The sequence below is a fragment of the Ursus americanus genome, chromosome 32 (assembly GCF_024610735.1).
Source record: "Ursus americanus isolate L20-20 chromosome 32, mUrsAme1.1.p, whole genome shotgun sequence".
In the NCBI taxonomy this organism is placed as follows: Eukaryota; Metazoa; Chordata; class Mammalia; order Carnivora; family Ursidae; genus Ursus; species Ursus americanus.
Genome location: NC_142158.1, coordinates 12,109,633 through 12,129,517, shown reverse-complemented (window position 1 = coordinate 12,129,517; position 19,885 = coordinate 12,109,633). Strand labels below are relative to the sequence as shown.

Here is a 19,885-nt window from a genome sequence, read left to right as displayed (position 1 = left end):
TTTCTTTAGAACATCTACTGCTCTTTTGAACCACACTCTTGAAACCAAATTCTCCAAATTATATTTGCTGTGAGTAGCTTACAGGCAGGGATTTATTTTCTGCTAACAAAAATCTTCATAGCACAGGCAGCCTCCATGAAAAATAGTACCACTGATCCTATGTTTATGAGAAAAAGACAGTACAGTGTATCTGGTTACAAATACAAGTGGGGAGTATTCCATTTTTCTTCTAATTTATGTTTCCCAAGGGTAATTTTGTTCAGAAGATTGCCAGTATTTTTGGTACAATAAGTTTCTTGTTACTTGTACTAATACATACTGATTCCCTTTTCTGAGCATATTTTGAGTTTTTTATTTTTTTTACCCTAGCATCTAGAGATCAACACCTCATTAATTCAAAATAAATGAAGTCTGAAATGCAGAGATTTAAAGAAAACTTTGCACTACTCTCAAATGTGATGCACATTAGAAATATACATATGGGTAACAAATAGAAAGAACCAAGTGTATTAATAAAGCATTATGATATACTTAGGATACCATTAACCTCTATGTCCTAAATGTCTTTGACTTACTAGAAATCAGGTATGCCATTTCTAAGTGATCAGGCCTTCCAGACTAGGGAAATATGAATTTTACATGAAGGATAGGTCTTTCTTTTCATTAATTCAATCTTTATTAAGCATCTTCCATGTGCTCAGCATGGATATTAAGACTTAGGTTTCAATGGTGGATAAAGCCTGGTTGCCTTTTGAGGTACCCACGGGTGCCTCCCAGCAGGGTGACAAGTGAGTAAGCAAATTTTAAAGAAAGGAAAAAAAATTATATATATATATATATATATTCTTTGTAATAAGCACAACCAAGGGAATAAGCGCCATTCTGTGACGGTAAAGAAGTGGGTGGGGACAGCAGTCTTTTCTATAGAGGCGTGAGAGAAGGCTTTTCTAAGGTGGTGAATTTTAAGACCTAAAGGATATTTCAGGATACTCCTCCAAGGTCACCAAATTGGCAGGCCTGCTTATTAGACTGCCAAGACATTTTTAGCATTAGAAAACAAGTAGAAAATGGCATCTGGGGCCCTGGTTGAATGCACCGGCTCAGCCAGGCACCCTGGGCACCAGCCTGTTAGTTCAAAGAAGGTTACACATCTCCAGCCTATTCACCCAGAGAGAGTTTCAAACAGTCAACATCCACAATAGTGAGCTGGTCGAATGACCAGCATTTGGGATATGTGGGAGAAACTGAATTCTGTTGATTCATACTTCCTCATAGCCACTCCGGCTGAGAGGGCTCAGCGTGTTTTAAATGTATTTCATGAGTAAACTATTCCTCCTTTCCAGGGGGGGAGAAAAAGAGGTTTACAACTACGTATCCCTTTCTCTTATACTTCCAGTTTATTGATCTAACTCACTAGGTGTAAAAGTACTTGAAAACATGTATCTTTCTGCAGGTTTTTAAATGAGTCAGGTATGAAGCCGCTAACATGCCATGGAGGTGGAAACTGCAGAATTCTCCCCACACCTTTAGACAATCCACATTGCTAACTAAGCAATTATTTTCTTCAAATGAACTGTCCTGAGGCTCAGAGCTAGGATAATCAGATTTATCACACAGTTTAGCCTCTCATTCTGAAATCCTCTTTCCTCCTGCTAACTGGATTAAGATTAAAGAGCATTGCTGGACTGGCAGGTGGCATGACTTGTGACTTGGATTCTACTTACCTGAAGGTTTCCCCCCTAACTGCCCATGTGGAGTCCAGGGCTGGACCCACAGTCAGTGACAGCTCATAGTCAGAAAGCCCAGTGCTATGACGGCGGGGGGGGGGCTTGGGGCAGAGTTTCCTACCCAGGAATCTCTTCCACTTGCACATCTGCCTGTCCCAGGCCCAAGATGACATTCCTGTTGAATTCTCTTGGAAATTTGTCGGTGTTGTTTTTTTGCACCTTGAAGTTCCCCTCATGAAAAATGTAAGTGAAACCATCACCTTACCAGGATTAGCGGACAACCAGCTTCAAGCAGCGTGACTCAGAACCAATGTGTACCTGCAGACCAAGAAAGGTCAGACAAGCAAGGAACGTGGAGAATTTAGAGGTCATTAAGCACAGTAAATGTCACCATTTTCACAAACTTTGCCTCAAGCCGACTCTCACAATTTCAAATACCACCTCAGGCAGGGGTTCCCAAACACCGGATTCACTTGATGAATCTCTAAAACTACGGATACGTGGCTTCCACCCCACACATTCTGATTTCATTGATACGGAGCTATCGCCTCCACATCTGGGTTTTTAAAAGCCACCAGGTGAGTCTCATGTGCAGCAACGTTTGGGAGCCACGAACATAAGGAAGCATTGATCTCTTACTGGGATGATCTGATTTCTTTCAGATGTCGGGATCATGCCAGTGCTTCTTGACCATGTGGCACATTAGAAAAACCAAAGACACTTAAAAAAAATGCCAGAGCCCACCCTCAAAGACTCTGACTTAATTGCTCTGAGGAGCAGTCCCAGCATCCCTTAGTTCTTTAAGTGTCCCCAGGTGATGCTAATGGACAGCCAAGGTTAGAACCGTGGTCTAAGCCCAGGCACTGTTCTCTGGAGACTGTAAATGACTCTCCTTGAAAGAGCCAGAAGCACCATTCGTCCTCCATTTTGTCCAGCTTGGGACTACAACAAGAGGCAATAAAACATCTCCCCAAGGCTGTCAGGAAACAGGGGACGGGGATGGCAAGAGGTGGAATTCACTAAGCCAGAAGCAGTGCGAGGAAGCTAGAGTGAGGAAGAGCGCTGGCCCTCTGCGCTGCCCCTCCCCCGCAAACTTTATTGACTGCAGTGAGAGTCCTTAGAATGCTTCCTGGAGGTGCCTCAAGCTTGGATTTGGTTCCAATAAATGGTGCAAATTCTTATCCAATCAGAACTCCTGGAACTGCAAGTAGCAAGATTGGCAGGCCTTGAGCCTCCACTCCCTGTGAGATTCTGTTTCATGAATTTCCCAGGAGGATTTCTGCACCAGTTGGATGCCAATCGGACCTCCCTCTTGGGCCCCCACTCCTTCCCTCCCCCAAAGCCCAGAAGAGTTGAGAATCATCTCATAGATACATCTGTAAAGAACTCGCTTAACTACTATACGTGGTAATCATTGAAGTAATGTCAAATGTCAGACATCTTTGACGTGGCTTTGACAAGTGTCTGGTAACCCAGTTCGGGGCCTGGGCAGGGCCACGCGTCTCACACAGGAAAGGAAGTCGGCGGAGACCCACCCCTGGCGTGGCTACGGCGCCCCCATTTCTCCCCGCGGAGAAAGAAAGTACCCCCTACATCCCTTTGTATACGCTAAGCCGAGTCAGTTTATGAATGAAGAGTAGCACAAATCAGAGGCACTGATCCTGGAGAAAAAAAAAAAAAAGTCTTCCTTACACCGTTCTTATTTACAGATGAGAAAACTCGGGGGAAAAAAGGCTATGTGACTCCGTCCGGGTTTGCCACAGAACATTTGTGGCGGAGCCCGATTTAGCCGCCCTTGAATTTCCATTCTGTTGCCTGGCAACCAGTTCAGCCCAGCTCAGCGCCCAACCCCGGCCCCTAACCCGCACCCTTTCTCTGCTCAAAGGGCTCGGACAGCAGTGATCAGAAGTTCAGCCTTTAGGGGCACCCGCCAAAGGCATGTGAACTAGGATCCTGGATGGGTTACCCCAACTGGGCTGGGGATCCCGTCCCAAACCCGCGCGAACCCCGTCTGGCATGCCTTCCGAGGTCCTTTGGGCACCTTCCTCTGCAACCCTCCTCCCCCGATTCCGTGGATACCACTTAGCACCATCACGTCAAGTTTCCAAAGTTCTCAGTTGCTATCAGATTCCATAAAAGTCCCGGTGGGAAAAACTGGCATTCAGAGCTTTAAGGGTGCAAAAGAAATCAGGAGGGGAAAGAGTGTTGAAGAGCCTTCTTCTTCCCAACTGGCTACACTCGGGCGGGGCTTTTCTGCTAAAATCGAGTTAACCTGGCCCCGGCATTACTGGAAAAAGCGCGGAGTTCGCTCGGACGCTGCAGTCCGAGAGCCCCATGCCCTGGCGCGCCCCAGGCCGCCCGCAGCCTCCCGCAGCCCCAGCGCGCAGCCCCGCCCGCGGCGCGGGGAAGGCACGTGCAGCCCACCGCCGCGCAGGTGGCAGCAGCACAGCCCGCCTGCCCTCGCGTCCCCGCCGCTCCAGCCGGGCCCCGCGTGCCAGGGGCTCCCGCACCCTCTCGCCTCCCTCCCCGGGGCCCGGGAGACCGTTAAGGGGAGAGTGTTTTCGTCGTTACGCTACCCCAGATCCTTACCCAGGTTCACAAAGCTCATGACCATGTCCGCGTCGTTGAGGAAGGCGCTGTCCTGCGCGCTGGTCAGTGGGGACGCGCCGCCGCCGGGTCCCGCGGCCAGGAGGCTCTTGCTGTTGACCGGGGGCGCCGCGCCGGGGGGCGGCTGCCGGGGCTGGGTCGAGCTGACCCGTTCGCGGGGCCCGTGCTGCCGCCTCTCCTCATCCGACGCCCAGTCCTCGTCGTCGTCGGAGGCCAGGGCGTTATACAGATCCAGCATGAAGAGGGGCGCAGATTTTAGCCGCCCGGGAGGAGGCTCCCCGCGAGGCTGTTGCTGCGGGAGGGCAGCAGGCTGCGGCTGCTGGAGGCCGTGCAGGGGTCGGGGCCGGTGCGGGAGCCCAAGCACGGAGAGAATCTCCTTCTGCATCTCGCGCTTCTCGTGCGTCTTGAGCCGCCGGTAGAGGAAGCCGGAGGAAGAGGACTGCGGCGGCGGCGGCGGCGGCTCCGCGTGGCCCGGGCTCCCGCCGTCCCCCAGCAGCGTCCCCCCGCCCGCGGCAGCGGCGGCTGCGGGCAGGGACGGCCGCAGCGGCGGGGGCCCGCAGCAGCTGCACAGCAGCCCCCACCACCAGCACAGCCACTGCGCCCTCCGCCCCAGCATCCCCGCCCGGCCGGGCTGGCCCCGCGGGCCCCGCGAGGCGTAGAGCGGCGGAGCGAGGCCGGAGCGCGGCCGCTGTGGCCCTTGGCGTGAGCAGCCCCCGCCACCTCTCGGCGGGCTCGCTTCCCCTTCCTGGCCCTCAGTCCTTATCTCTCATCGTCCTCTGGGGCGGCCCTAGTTGCCTAGGCTGGAGGGGAGGCGAAGGGGGAGATCACCCGGAGAACCACTTGGAGGGGAGCCCCACACTCCGGCTCAGGTCTCTAGAGGCGCAAGGTCCAGGCCAGGTGCGTCCGAGTCTGGGCTGCGCTGCAGCCGGCGCCCTTGCCCCTGGGCGGGTCACGGCCCGGTCACTCTCGGGCCTTGCTGCCCGCGCACGTGCGCTGTCCCGCGCCCTCCCGGGCGGCTGAGTGGGAGCCGCGGCGGCGGGGCGACTCACCAGCTGGGGGAGATGCCCGGCATCATCCCCGCGCACGCCTCTCCTTGGCTCGCACGGCCGCCGCGAAGTTTACTCCGCCGTGGGGCCGAGGCTGTGGCGACACGGCGTCCCGAGACGCCAATCTTCTCCGCGAGGCTTAACTTCCTTCCCGCTCACAAACTCCGCGCGCCTCGGCGCTCGGGCACTGTCGCTCCCCCTCAGAATCTCCGCGCGCCGCTCTAACCCCCAAGCGGAGGCGACAAGGATCTTGCTTTCCGTTTAGAGGCTCCTGGCTGCCCCGCAAACACCGCTCGCAGAGGGTACGGGAGGGGACAGGACCCGCGCGCCGAGCAGTGACCGCGGCGACGGCGCGGGAATTCGCAGTCTCCCGCCTCTCGGCGCTGCGCTCCCCGCAGAGGCCAACGTGGGCTTTCTGGTGCGCGTCTCGCTCAGGTACCGCACTCCAGCCCCCGAGAGTCCCTGCCCTCTTGGGTAACAGACAGGCTGGCAGCCAATAGAAGAGAGTCGTCTCGCCTGTATTTAAATAGGCCCGCCCCCTTCTTTCACCCTCCCTCTCCAGGGAGGCGTTGCTCCGGCTTCGCGTAGGTTTCAAGTACAGAGAATTCTTGGAGGCACCCTAGGCGCGAGGTAGCAAAGGCGAAGAGGTCATCGCTAGTAAGGATGATCCAATCAACACGTAAACGTGTCTCTTTAACGATCACATTAAAAGGCCTGAATTGATGATTTAACTAAATAAAAGCAAAATCAGCTGTTAATTCAACGCCACCTGTATTCACAGAGGAACAACAGGAATAGTGTATTAGTGTCTCTTGCGGATGTAACATAGGCGTTTAGCGGGCACGTGACTTCCAAAGGCAGCTGCTGGAAGTTGGGACACACCCTCCAAGAGGCTGCTCACAAACGGGCCACAGAGAGGTCCAAATGTAAACCAGAGCCAGCGTCCTGGGCATTTGGGACCAAATATCTTGATTTATCTCTGCAGTTCGGCCTTGGCTTGGTTTCTTAAGCTAGCACCTTAAAGAAAAGGGGTAATTAGGTAATAAAAGAGAAAAGCCACCCTCTACTTTTCTCGGAAATATTTCAGTGCTTCTCCAGTTTTTCTGTTAACTTTTCATTTTAATGTATTGAAATACAATAGAGCTTTCATGAGGCTGGGTAGATAAAACTTGAGAGGTGGTACAGAAAATTCCAGCCCAGGTAGGGGCGTGGCATGTTGCCATTCAGGTGCTCAAAGTCAGGTTGCTGGGAGCATTAGACAAGATCAATGTAGAAGCCACAGGTTACATAGCATGCCACTTCTCAATCACGGAGATGGATCCCTCTACCCAGACACCACCACCACCATGGGCCATTCAGGATACAAATTCACCTGCTCTCACACTATCCAAGAATGCCCAGTAATCTACAGATCATACAAACAAATTCACTCAAAACACCAGGATCTTTTACTTGGTGAAAAGTGTACAGATTAGAAAACAAAAACTTCACTGACTATATTAGTTCACATAGTCCAAGGCATTTCTGAGCCAGACCAAATAGATAAAAACTGTGGGATTGGTGGACTTATGAGATCATGGGGTTTCTGCTGATCGAAATCTGATCAACATTTCTTCTTATTTCAAAGGATCTGTTTTTCATGGGGAAGGGTCTTCATCTCCCCCCACCCACTGGACTGCTCTTTCTGGTTCTCTCTTGACCCAGACATAGTGATCTTTTAGTCTTTAATTCTACGAATCTAAATTTTTTCAAATTTAATTCTACGAGTGAAGTCTTTAGTTCTACAAAGGTCCGTAGCCATTGACCTCAGGCAACACAGCTTCAGCAACACTGAAGACTGGTCTTTAGTGGGGATTCTTTTCACGTGAAAAGAAAATATATCACTACTTGGTCTGGCATGCCAGGATCCTTAGAATTCAAAAGTCTCCATCACTTCCTTCTTCTGTATGGGACTTGTTTGAGCATAAAATCACAGCAGCCAAGAGCCCTGATCAAAAGATCTGAAATCTCAGCAAGTATATGTAGGCTTCCTGCCAAGATCCTTCTCCCTTTGCAAACGTAGTCACATCTTCGTCTTAAGACCTCTAGTGAGACAGAAGCAGAGTAAAAGCAGTTCCAACCTATCAGGGCAGGGGGAAAGCACTGGAAAACTGTAAAACCCCTGAGCATAGGCAAGGGCACCTAGATAGGGCTGTGCCGTTGAAAACACAAAAATAGGCTGTGAGCCATCTCTTAGATAATCACTTATTGGATATGCACATAGGATCTAGTGGAGAACACACACAGGCGTACACACATACCATCTTCCCCTTTTCTTAAATGCTTGGTTAGAATTAGATGGACCTGTGACATGGCACTTAATGACCCTTTATCAAACATCCGAGCAACAGCCCTGATTCAGGTCTGCCATGAGCCTCCCATTCCCATCAAGAAGGCCTCTCAGTTCCTGCAGATTAGTGCTGGAGAAATGAGGTGTTGAGGGTGCCCCCAGATGACGAACACAAGAGCACACAAGTCTTGTAAGAGCCACAGGGAGAATATGTGTAATGAAACATGACAATGATTGTAAAGGCAGTGACATTTAACTGAGGGCCACAAAAGAAGGTGTCCCCCCACTCCCAGCAGGTGCACATGTTTGCTGGAAAACACTAGGAAACCCCTTGGACTGGATATTGGGGCAAAAGGGGATAAAGAGATGCAGTTCTAACATTTTAATAACCTCAAAATTGGGACCACTGCTTTTTCAAGACAGCTGGAATTCTGGGTGGATAAGAACTTCTAACCACCACCACCCCCGCTCCCCACTTCTCTGACCCCTCGCCAGCACCCCCTGAGAAGTCTCAGAGAGCTGGACAAAGTCCAGATGTGATTCCGGAGGGATGGGATGAAGGGAAAGGAGCAGGTTTGGCTTTGGAATCCGCTGGAAATGTGTGAACCAACTGGAGAAAATCAGAGGTAACTTCGCCCCCTGCAGGACACCAAAATATTACCGCCCCTTCCTCTGTGCTGAACAACCTTCATTAAGCTCTCTGTATGTGTCTCCAAAACATCTGGGTGGAAAGAGGAGGAATTCGGTCAAGAAGCCGGATGTGGGAGCCAATCCACATCAAACATCTGGTTGCTTGGCTGACATCTCATGCAGATGGCCTTCAGTTTTCTGGAAATAGGTTGCCTGTCCCACTCCCGCCCATTTAATGAAGGAATGAGGAACCCCTCACCATAAAGCACACGTCTATTCCCTGACTTCAGTGATGCTGGGGAGAGGGTGAGAAGCCCGTACCCAGGTGTTATTAATGCACAGGGTAATTCACACAACAAATTCTTTAAAACAGCAGTTCTTGTTTCTTTTATGAGGATTTCTGTTACACATTTAAAATACACATGGCCAAACGATTACTATTTTTAAAAGATGTAATTTATTAATTCAAATATTCTATCCTCCACACTTCCCTTTGAATTATGTTATTAGCAATAAACTGCAATGCCGTCTTTAATTTTGTCCTAAATCACACATTTCAACTGTCTTGCAGATGTAAGTAGACTGCTTCTAGAAAGTAAGTGTCATAACCCCCGTTACTCTTGTGTGAAGCCTGAGGTCCAGTCACCTTGAATCCTTGGAAAACTCCACTTAAAATACTATATTTTAATGCCTAATATTTGTGTAAGGATTTGATTCTTTCTTAATATTAACTTCCAAACAGAACAATATGCTCTGATTTCAAAAATATTGATTTGGAGTTGAGTGAAAAGGAAATACGGTGAGTCAATGTTTGCGGAGTGTGAGATGAAAATTTGAAACTTAAATATTGCTTCTGAAAGCTACACCTGTAGGGCAGCCTTCAAAATATGTGTCTCATCCAAAAGTCTGTGCTAACAGTTACATTCACTCACACTTTCCTTTCTCTGTCAACTATTCAAAAATGCTGGGCATTCACACTTCAAAATATCATTTGAGCCATCATATTTTCCTACTCGTGAAGGACATCTGGTGGCAAAGTGAAAAACTAATACATAAATCTGTTTCCAGAGATTTTTTTCCACACTGTAACCCAAATGGCAAATCTGTTACTTGTGTGTGCTTCAAACTTTGTGGCCAAGCTCAGATCTTTATCGTCCTAGGATTTAGGCTGTCTTCATCATATTAAGCAACAGAGTCTTTAGAAACATCTAAATGATTAAGTGGTTTTTAAATGTTTCACTGGATAATGAACATGTGCAGACTAAGTCTTAAACTTTTTTTTTTTTTACTGAGCAAAACAATGCTTAAGACATTTCCATGACTAGTTCTACTATCCCTGAAGAGTTCTGTTCCAAGAAATCATTGGACACTTGGCTCCACTGGGGAGGGCCTGAGGATTCGCAGCCTGTGCTGGCCTCTGAGCTGCACTCCATTCTGTGGTCCCCTCTGTCCCCACGTCCTGAATGTGTCTCTTGTGGCAGCTGGGAGGCTCCATGAAAATATGATATTATCATGCTGCCGCACCCCTTAACTAGCAGCGCTGTAAGCAATGGTGTGTGGGGATCAGGGAAAACCACACTGACTGTGCAAAATCAGATTGAAATAAAAGTCAAGACCATCTCCGAAAGAAGAAAAGAGAGTCTAAGAAGATGTGGACCAATGGGAGGGCAGATGTTGACAATAATCACCCAGACTGCATTCATTCATTCATTCTTTTATTCATTCAACAAATATTTGAATGCCTAGTATGTGTCAGGCAGCCAAAGATCCCTGCTCTCACAGATTCTAGAAGGGGGGAGATGAACAATCAACGAGACAACTAAGAAAATATATTATCATAGGCAGGATGTTGTCTCCATGATTCTTACCTGTAGTGTTACACCTGCAAATATGTGACCTTATGTCGCCAAGGGGACTTTGCAGATGGGATTAAGATTATGAAACAGGTGATGTTACATTGGGAAGATTATCCTGGATTATCCAAGTGGTCCCAATGTAATCACAAGGATCCTTAAAAGTAGAGAAGAAAGGCAGAAGAGATGTAGCCTGAGAGGGATTCAATCTGCCTTTGCTGGCTCTGAGGGTGAAGGGGCCACAAGTTCCAGAATGTGGGTGGCCTCTAGGAGCTGAGCGCAAACTTGAGCCAGCAGCCGGCTAGAAAAGAATGACCTCAGTCTTAACTCTGAATTCTGTCTACAACCTGAACAAGCCTGGAAGTGGATTCTCATCCGGAGTCTCCCAGACAAGAGCCCCCAGGCAGCTGACACCTTGATTTCGGCCTGGTGGGACGGAGGGCAGAGAAAGTAGCCAAGCCTAATGGACTTCCAACCTATTCAACTGTGAGATGATACATTTGATTGTTTTAAACCACTACATCTCTGGTATTTTGTTTCCCAACCACAGGAAACTAAGATGTATACAGGGCTGTGGGGAAAAAAAATCAAACCAGGAAGAGGGGGTAGGGAGTATGTGGGTGGTCTCCTGAAGAGCCTTCGCTGAGAAGGCAACACTCGAGCAGAGGTGTGTCACAGTAAAGAGAGCCAGTCATGATGGTATCTGGAGAAAGTGATTCCCCAGCACTGAAAACAGTAAGTGCAAAGGCCCTGTGGCAGAGGCATGCATGGTGAATCTGAGGAAGAGAAAGGAGCCAGTAAGGCTAGGGCGGAGGAAACGAGATGGGATAATAATAGGAAGTTATGACAGAATGCCAAGAAGGGTAGGAATTGGAAGCCAAGGGGGCATAGGGCCGTGATCATCCTCGTAAAGGTTTCAGATTTCAACAAAACCTAAGATGGACAAATCACACACATCATGTTGAGGAGAAGATGCCAGACACAAAAGAATATATACTGTAACTCTACTTATATAAAATTCAGAAACAAACTATACTGACTAAACTAATCTAGAAGCCAGGTTAGTGGTTACCTTTGGGGAGAAGAGTAGGAATAATAACTAAATGAAACCAAAGGGGGGTTCCCAAGAGTTGGCCTATTTCTTTACCTGGGTGGTGGTTACACAGGAGCGGTCAATTTTGACAATTCATTGAGAGGCACTCATGATTTGTACACTTTTCTGTATGTATTTTGTTATATTACAATAAAAGGTTTGACTAAAAAACAGTTAAGGGCCACCACCACCACCAACAACAACAAGGACAAGCACAAGAAAGGAGGCTCATTGGATGTTTTTCAGCAGACGACATGTGCTGACTTAAATTTTAACAGAGCCTCTCAGGCCACTGTGTTGAGAATATATTATAGAGTTGCCAGGGCAGAATCAGGGGGACCAGGGAAGAAATTCTCGTGAATGTTCAGGTGAGAGATGATGGTGGCTCAGAGGGGGCCTCAGATGGAAGCAATGGAGAAAAGTGGTTGGATTCTGGATATATTTTGAAGGCAGACCCCAATGTCAAGAGGGTGCGCTAATTGCATGTAAAAATAAGTCATGCCGACATCTTCTTCCCCTGTATAGCAGCAGCAAAGCGTGGCTTCCCCTATTGCATGAGGCCTGGGGCAGGAGTGGGAATTTGCCGTGGGTGGAGGAGAAGAGCATTCGTGTTCTGGTGACTGTGGGTTAATATACTGATTGATAAGGATCGGCCTGAGGGATTTTAAATAACCCATCTCCATCAGCACCCATGCTACAAAAGATCAGAATAAACAGGGTGTACCCAAGAACAGCTTCAAGGCAAGTCCCCGAACAGCCTTGCAACAAGATTCCCTCTGTAGTAATACAACAGCTCTACCTCTGAATATAAAATCTCTTATAAGATGAGAAGTTTGGCCCATGACACTAATATTATAAGGACTCCTATAAATGTTGTATCCTGGATGGAATATTGGAGCACACACACACACAAAGGATCTTAGGTAAAAGCTAATGGAATATGAATAAAATATGGAGTTTAGTTAATAATAATATATCATCATTGGTTCATTCGTTGTGACAAAGGCACCATAATGATGTAAGAGGTTAATAAGCAAAAGCACTGGGTGTGGGATTTATAGGAACTCCCTGTACTAACTTGGCAAATTTTCTGTAAATTTTAAATTATACTGAAAGAGTTTATTTTAAATATTATTCCTATAGCTTTAATCTTAGGATGAAATCATTAAGGCTTGGCCATTTCTTTTACTATTCAAAGTAAGGTGTCTTTTCATTCCAATCCAGTGAGCATTTTATATCTATAAGTATATTCTTTCAGTTCTAATACTTCCATTTAGTTTTTTTAATAACTTCTGTTTCTTTGCTGAGACTTTCTACTTTTCATTTGTTTCCAGAGAACTTATAATTGGTTGTTGAAGCATTTTTTTTTTTTTACAACAGCTGCTTTTCAACCCTTGATGATTTGGATAATGTGGGATGATCCAGCATCTGATAGATCTTGATGCTGGAATCCGCTGATTGTCCTTTCTCATTTAAGTCAGGGTTTTTCTTGCTTCTTCATACGACAGGTGATTTAAAAAAAATAATAAACTGAATGGGAAGTCATCAAAGAGGGAGAAGAACCATGAGACACCCATAAGTATAGGAAGCAAACTGAGGGTTGCTGGAGGGGAGGAGGGTGGGGGGATGGGGTAACCAGGTGATGGGCATTAAGGACGAGCACTGGGTGTTGCATGCAACTGATGAATCACTGAATTCGACATCTGAAACTAATGGTGTACTCTATGTTGGCTAACTGAATTTAAATTAAAATTTTTTTAAAATTGTATCCTGGACATTTGTTCTGTTACACTGGGAGTCTCTAGGTCCCATTTATTTATTTTATTTTATTTTATTTTTTTAAAGATTTTATTTGTTTATTTGACAGAGATAGAGACAGCCAGCGAGAGAGGGAACACAAGCAGGGGGAGTGGGAGAGGAAGAAGCAGGCTCATAGCGGAGGAGCCTGATGTGGGGCTCGATCCCATAACGCCAGGATCACGCCCTGAGCCGAAGGCAGACGCCCAACCGCTGTGCCACCCAGGCGCCCCTCTAGGTCCCATTTAAATCTTTTATTTTATCAGGCAGTTGCCCTGTTTATAGGTTCAGCTTGTAGGTCCTGGCCTACTTTTGTAGCCATGGTTCCAATGGCAATTTAGTTGTCAGATTGGTGATGTTATTTTTATCTGCATGTTTATCTGATGCTGTTGGGGTTCCCATTGTCCCTGCTGGTACTGCCTGAAGGGACAGGTGAGCCTTCCCCAGTCCAGACTATCAGGTGGCTCTCGGTGGGGGAAGGGAGGCCTTCAAGATGAGGAGAATACCTTGGAGCCAACTTTTAAACACCCACATATTGATTATCTACCATAAAATGTTGGTTCCAGGGTATCTTCCTCCAACGACTGCATAATGCATTCACTCCTCCCTGTTGATGAGTACACGTTCATTTTTCCTTTTACCTGAATAAGCCAAATCTCCTCCAGTATGGATCGTGTGGTATGTCTCAGAAATAAGTAGAAACTGCTGTTTGGGGGATGCCTGGGTGGCTCAGTTGGTTAGGAGTCTGCCATCGGCTCAAGTCATGATCCCAAGGTACTGGGATGGAGCCCAGCATTGTGCTTCCTGCCCAGTGGGGAGCCTACTTCTCTCTCTCCCTCTGTCCCTCCTGCAGCTTGTGCTCTCTCTCTCTCGCTCACTCTCTCTCTCAAATAAATAAATAAATAAAATCTTTAAAAAAAAAAAAAAAGAAATCTAGACTGTAAGCCCTGTTGTATCTCAGCACTTAGCACAATGCCTGGCACATAGTAATAAGCATGAGTTTAATGATAGCATTTCATTGGTTAGGGCCTTGGCTTGGGAAAGAGAACACATAGGACCCCTTCCTGATCACATACTTTCTCTACCATGAGAAGACCCCATAACATAGAAAAGTATGTGCATTTATAATAGTTAAATTAACTTGTAGCCAATGATAATAAATGTTAAAATATTCACTAAATGTAACTAAAATGTTATGGCTTTAAAACTTTGCGCATTAGTCTCTTCCTACACAGACATTAGCATGGGATAACAGAAACTAATTTTAGCAGTCACCTCTACTACTTAAATCACACCCATGAAAATGAGACTTTCATACAGAAATAAAACTAAAATTTGCCAATACACCTCAGAGTAAAATGTTATTTAAGGATTAGTAAAACATTTATTTTCCTAGCATGTGAATAGGATACTTGTTCTCATAATTTTCCTTCATGTCCCTCACCAGAACTGAATCTTCTGGCATCTGGAATAGATTCTTTCAAATGCATACATCCACCTGTTTCAAATTCAGACTCCCCAGAATCTGTAAAAGGAAGCTCTTCCAGATGACATCAGTAGGATGGGGTTCCTGTCAGCCAAGCAGTTTGCCAAGGAAAGAATGGGACCTGTCCCTGTCATTAGCAGTGAGCTGAAGGGAAGTAAAAATGCTACTTATTAAACGAAGAAACTGGTGTTATTATCACTTGCCAAGTTTACGGAAGTGTGCGTGCCATATAAAGCATTTTACCATAATAACCTTGCTCGATGTCATTTTCTCCAGCTTTTTAGCAGAGCAACTCAAATATTTTCGTCAAGGCTGTTTTCTTCTAGTGATGCAAGATGAGTAAGTTCTAGAGGTGTGCTGTACAATGTCATGCCTACAGTTAAATATACTCTATTGTGCACTTAAAAATTTGCTGAGGGTAGATCTCCTGTTAAATATGACTCCACGGCCTGGGAAAGTTGTTAAGAAGACAGTTTCTCAGTTGGGACTGGAGCACAACGAGGAGATTGTTCATTTATGCACATCTTTACAAAGTACTTACAAAGTGCTTCGTGCTGGGTATACCAGTGTGAACAAAGCAGACATGGGCTTTGTCCATATGGGGCTTACAGTATGACAAAATAGGCAATAAATAAAGAAATGTCTAAATCTATAATTACGAGTTCTGACAAATGTCTGAGCCCACCGGAAGGGAGCGGGGGGGTGAGTGAAGGGGGCATTAGAAGCTGAAGGAATGCCCTGTGCAAAGACCTGGAAATAGAGAAATCAGTGTGCTTAAGAAATGATGAGAACCAATGCACCTGACAAATAGTAAGTTCAGGGCAAATGTGATGATCTAAGGTTGAAAAGACAAGCAAAAGATATATCACAAAATTTTTGATAACTTTAGCTTTTACAAAGGATAAGTGAGCAGGACAAAAGGGTTTTATCCAAGAGAAACACAGCCTGAGACAGTATTTCTAAACTATTTAATTGGCTCCTTTGCAGAGCAGGAGGCCCAGTAAGGGATGACTGTAGGAAGCGAGGTGACAAGAGGGTGGCTTAGATTAAGGTGGAGAGAGTGGAGGAGAAACAGATAGAGCGGGCATATATTTGGAAGTCCAAAAAGTGTAGGACTTGGTGAAAGATTGGAATGAGGGATTAAAGAAGAAGAGGAATTAAGGATTTATACTTGAGCAGAGTGTTTGGTGGCTCCATCTACTGAAGTGGGGAACTCAGAAGAGAAATAGGGAGAGAGAAGTTGGAAAACAGAAGATCTGTTATAGACATTACATTTGAGGTCCCCTTGAGATTTCTAAGTGGAATTACCAAGTAAGCAGTTAGAGAAACCATTCCAAAGTTCAGAGGAAGCGTTGGCTGAACAAATTCATTTCAGGTTCATCTACATATAAATAATATTTAAAACCCCAGGAGTGAGTGAGGTCACTTATGGGAAGAGGGAGAGAAGGAAGACACAGAACTGAGCCCTGGGAAACACCACCATTTAGGACGGGGATATAAGAGAAACCAACAAAAGAGATCGAAAGGAGTAACCAGAATGATTAGAAAAAATATGTCATGATGAAAATGTAGTGTTGTGGACATCCAGAAAGGAGGAGGGTAGGAATGGTTAACCATGTTGAATGCAATCAAAAATAGGGGAGTGCTCCTTGGATGTACCAATATGGAAATCATTGGTGACTTTGATGAAAATAATTTCAGTGAAGTGATGGGACAGAAGCATGGCAGATTAGGGCCTAGGAGTGAATAGGAATTGAGGTGTAGAGGGACCATGTAAAGGCAACTTATTCAAAAAGTTTTTTATAAAGGGAAGTAGAACAATAAGATGATAGCTTGAGGAGGACAAGAAGCCTAGGGACATTGTGTGTGTGTGTGTGTGTGTGTGTGTGTGTGTGTGTGTGAGACAAGGGAAGCAGGAGGAAGGACAGTTTGTCAGTGTTAACAAGAGGAAAGGTGGAGAAAATAGCTAAAAATGAGGAAGGGTGAGACTTGGTTGCAAGAAGATAAAAGATGACTTATTATCTATTTTCTTAAAGAATAGGAGGCCAGGTTGTCAGGTAAGAGTGGGAATTATCAAAGGCAGAGAGTAGAGATACCTTGTGTTGTGAGGAGAGAGAATTTAGTAGGAAGCCACTAAGATGGTTCCCAATAAGCCTCACCTCCTGCTTTTTGTGAACTTGTGTAATCTCATCCCCTTGCGTGTGAGCTGGACTTACTAACCTTTAATGAATACAGAATGGCAGTGATGGGATGGGAAGTGATGGAATGTTCCTTCTGAGATTAGGTTATGACAAGAATATGGTTCCCTCTTGGACACTCTCTCTCACTCACTTGTTCCAAAGGAAGTCAACTGCCATGTTGTGAGCTGCCCTGTGGGGAGGCCCACCTGCCAAGGAACAGAGGGGGGCCTCTGGCCAACAGCCATCATGGAACTGTGGCCCTAAGCCCAACGGCCTATGAGGATCTGAATCCTGCCAACAGCTACACTAGTGAGCTTTCAAGGGCTCCTCCTTCACTTGATCATTCAGATGAGACTGCAGCCCGGGCTGGCAGTTTGCATGAGAGACCCTCAAGTCTGAGACTCCTAGCTAGCTAACCTACAGAAACTGTGAGACAACAAATATTTGTTGTTTCAAGGTGCTAGAATTTGGGGTGATTTTTTACATAGCAATAAAAAACTAATACAGAGAAGAAAATAAGGAACAGAAACCTTGAACAATGAGAAATTCAGTTAACTGGAGAATTATGGTTAGGATTGACAGCATTAAATAACCCATTTATTACGAAGTCTCAACTCAGGGGGTGCCTGGGTGGCTCAGTTGGTTAGGCGTCAGACTCTTCACTTTGACTCAGGTCATGATCTTAGGGTCATAAGATCAGGCCCCACCTCAGGCTCTATGCTAAGCATGGAGTCTGCTTGGGATTCTCTCCCTCTCCCTCTCCCTCTCCCTCTCCCTCTCCCTCTCCCTCTCCCTCTCCCTCTCCCTTTGCCCCTTCCCTCCACTCTCTCTCTCTAAAAATAAAATAAAAATCGTAAAAGAAAAAAAAAAGCCTCAACTCAGGGGGTACCCGGCTGGCTCAGTCAGTAGAGCATGCAACCTTTGATCTTGGGATTATGAGTTCAAGCCCCATGTTGGGTGTAGAGATTACTTAAAAATAAAATTTTGGGGAAAAATGTCTCAACTCCATGGGGTCAAGATGTAAAATATTTTATATTTTTTTCCAATTTATGCATTCAGCTTTGCTCTCTCAAGTCCTCATTGCCCATTCCTCCACACAGCTCAGGGAGATGTCATAACTTGCCACTCGCTTTCAGTTTAAAAGCCCATAATTAAAATGTCTGACTAAGATTTTGAAGGAGCACCCCAAAACCCTCTGTGTGATTTACAGGTTGGATAACCAGCGCTCTAAACCTTATACTAACCTTTCACCAAGGGTATCCCACAGAATACAATGACCCCTTCGCATATTCTTTAGAATTCTGCCAAAACAAAACCAAAAGCATGTACTGTTTTTTATTTTCTCTAGAATTCATTTAAAGTATAACTGTAGGGGCGCGTGGGTGGCACAGCGGTTGAGCGTCTGCCTTCGGCTCAGGGCGTGATCCCGGCGTTCTGGGATCGAGCCCCACGTCAGGCTCCTCCACTATGAGCCTGCTTCTTCCTCTCCCACTCCCCCTGCTTGTGTTCCCTCTCTCACTGGCTGTCTCTATCTCTGTCAAATAAATAAATAAAATCTTAAAAAAAAATAAAGTATAACTGTAAGAAAAATGTCTAACTGCATTATAGAGTTGTGTTTCTTCATCCTTGATAATCTACCTTTAAAAATGGTGTGCCTTGTATTGCATGGTGCACTGGGTGTTATGCGCAACTAATGAATCATCGAAATTTACATCAGAAACCAGGGATGTACTTTATGGTGACTAACATAATATAATAAAAAAAATTTTTTTTAATTAAATAAATAAAAAAAATAAAAATGGTGTGCCTGATCAGTAAATGTTGAGAATATTTTAGTGTGATTGTTTTGTGTATGACTGCATGGCTTTAATCTTCTGACTGATGGCTAGGAACATTTCTAAATTTATTAATGCCTTGATGTTTGTCTTGATTTGATGATCATCGATACATATTAGATCTCTTGTTCAACATTCAGTGTCTTTTAAACTGTTTTTTTTCTTTAATATCTCTAATGTTTTAACTGATACGAATACATTTGGAATGATTTTTTGGAGGGATTAATTTATCAGTGAGACAATATTTGTTCACTACTTTCATCCAAGTTTGCAAAATATCTCATGCGCTCCTGCTAGCATTGTATCAATGTTATAATTTAAATATATTCAGTGTCTAAGAAAGCCTGGGATACGCTGAGCTACAGAAATGTCAAGCACTGGAATGAATGTTTTTATTTCCAAATATATTTTCTTGACTACTGAAACTGTGTGTGCACATGTGCACGTGTGTGTGTGTGTGTGTGTGCGCAATTTAAAGCTATTCTGCTCCCCCAACCTCCTCCCATGCCAGCACCTTGAATTGGACGGAAGGGTGCGGTCTAGTTCTGTAACACATCTTTCCCCTCTCTCTCTGAGTCTGCCTCTTCCAGGGATGAGGACTGGGAGAAACAAACAAGAAAGCAGAAGTTATCCTAAGCAACTGATATATTTCTGGTGGTGGTGATGGGGAGCATCTCTGATCCACTTTGGCTCATCTGAGGCTGGTACCCTCTGCTAATATGGTGGCTTACATATACCCGGTATGTGTGGTTACGGGTTAATGTCAGGTTCAGCCCTATCTTCTCCATTACTGAGGATCCCTTCAGAGAGGGGCACCAAGTGTCTCTTTGTCCACAACCTCCATCACCTCCCCAAGTTGGGCATCCCCTGCTGGCCCAGAGGCTTCCTGGAGAGCTCTCCTTCCTGCCTCTCTTCTAACTTCTGGGTCCTTTATGTTGAGCCATAGACGCCACTGAAATCCTTTTCCACGTTCCCTGAAGGCCAAAGGAATTACACTGAGGTTCCCCAACATCCATCTTCTTCACACTAAGCAGGTTAAACCACGGTCCTTACTCACCCTGCTGGCAAGCGTTAGAAAGCCTCTCACCTTAGAAATTTCAGGCAGAGGAGACACTGTTTCTATAGACATGTACGCTCCTGAACTCCAGGGGACTCATGTTGACATGAATCTCCCACAGATTCCTTCATCCTGCTCCTCTCGGGTTCTTTGGCAGCCATCAGAGTGCAATGACAGGTTTCCACTTCAGAAGCATGAAGCCCACAAGTGAGACACCAGCCTTCTCTTCTTACGATTCACTCACC

At 45.8% G+C, this 19,885-nt stretch overlaps 1 protein-coding gene across 1 annotated transcript in view; it reads right to left on the bottom strand.

Annotated features, from left to right (window-relative positions):
• Positions 1 to 5,833, bottom strand: part of BMP6 (bone morphogenetic protein 6) — a 149,119-nt gene extending 143,286 nt beyond the window's left edge. The window contains exon 1 of the mRNA XM_045811698.2: positions 4,317 to 5,833. Within this exon, the coding sequence (XP_045667654.1) occupies positions 4,317 to 4,950 (634 nt within the window). The 5' untranslated portion in view covers positions 4,951 to 5,833. The remainder of the gene's footprint in view (positions 1 to 4,316) is intronic.
• Positions 5,834 to 19,885: the final 14,052 nt, after the last annotated feature.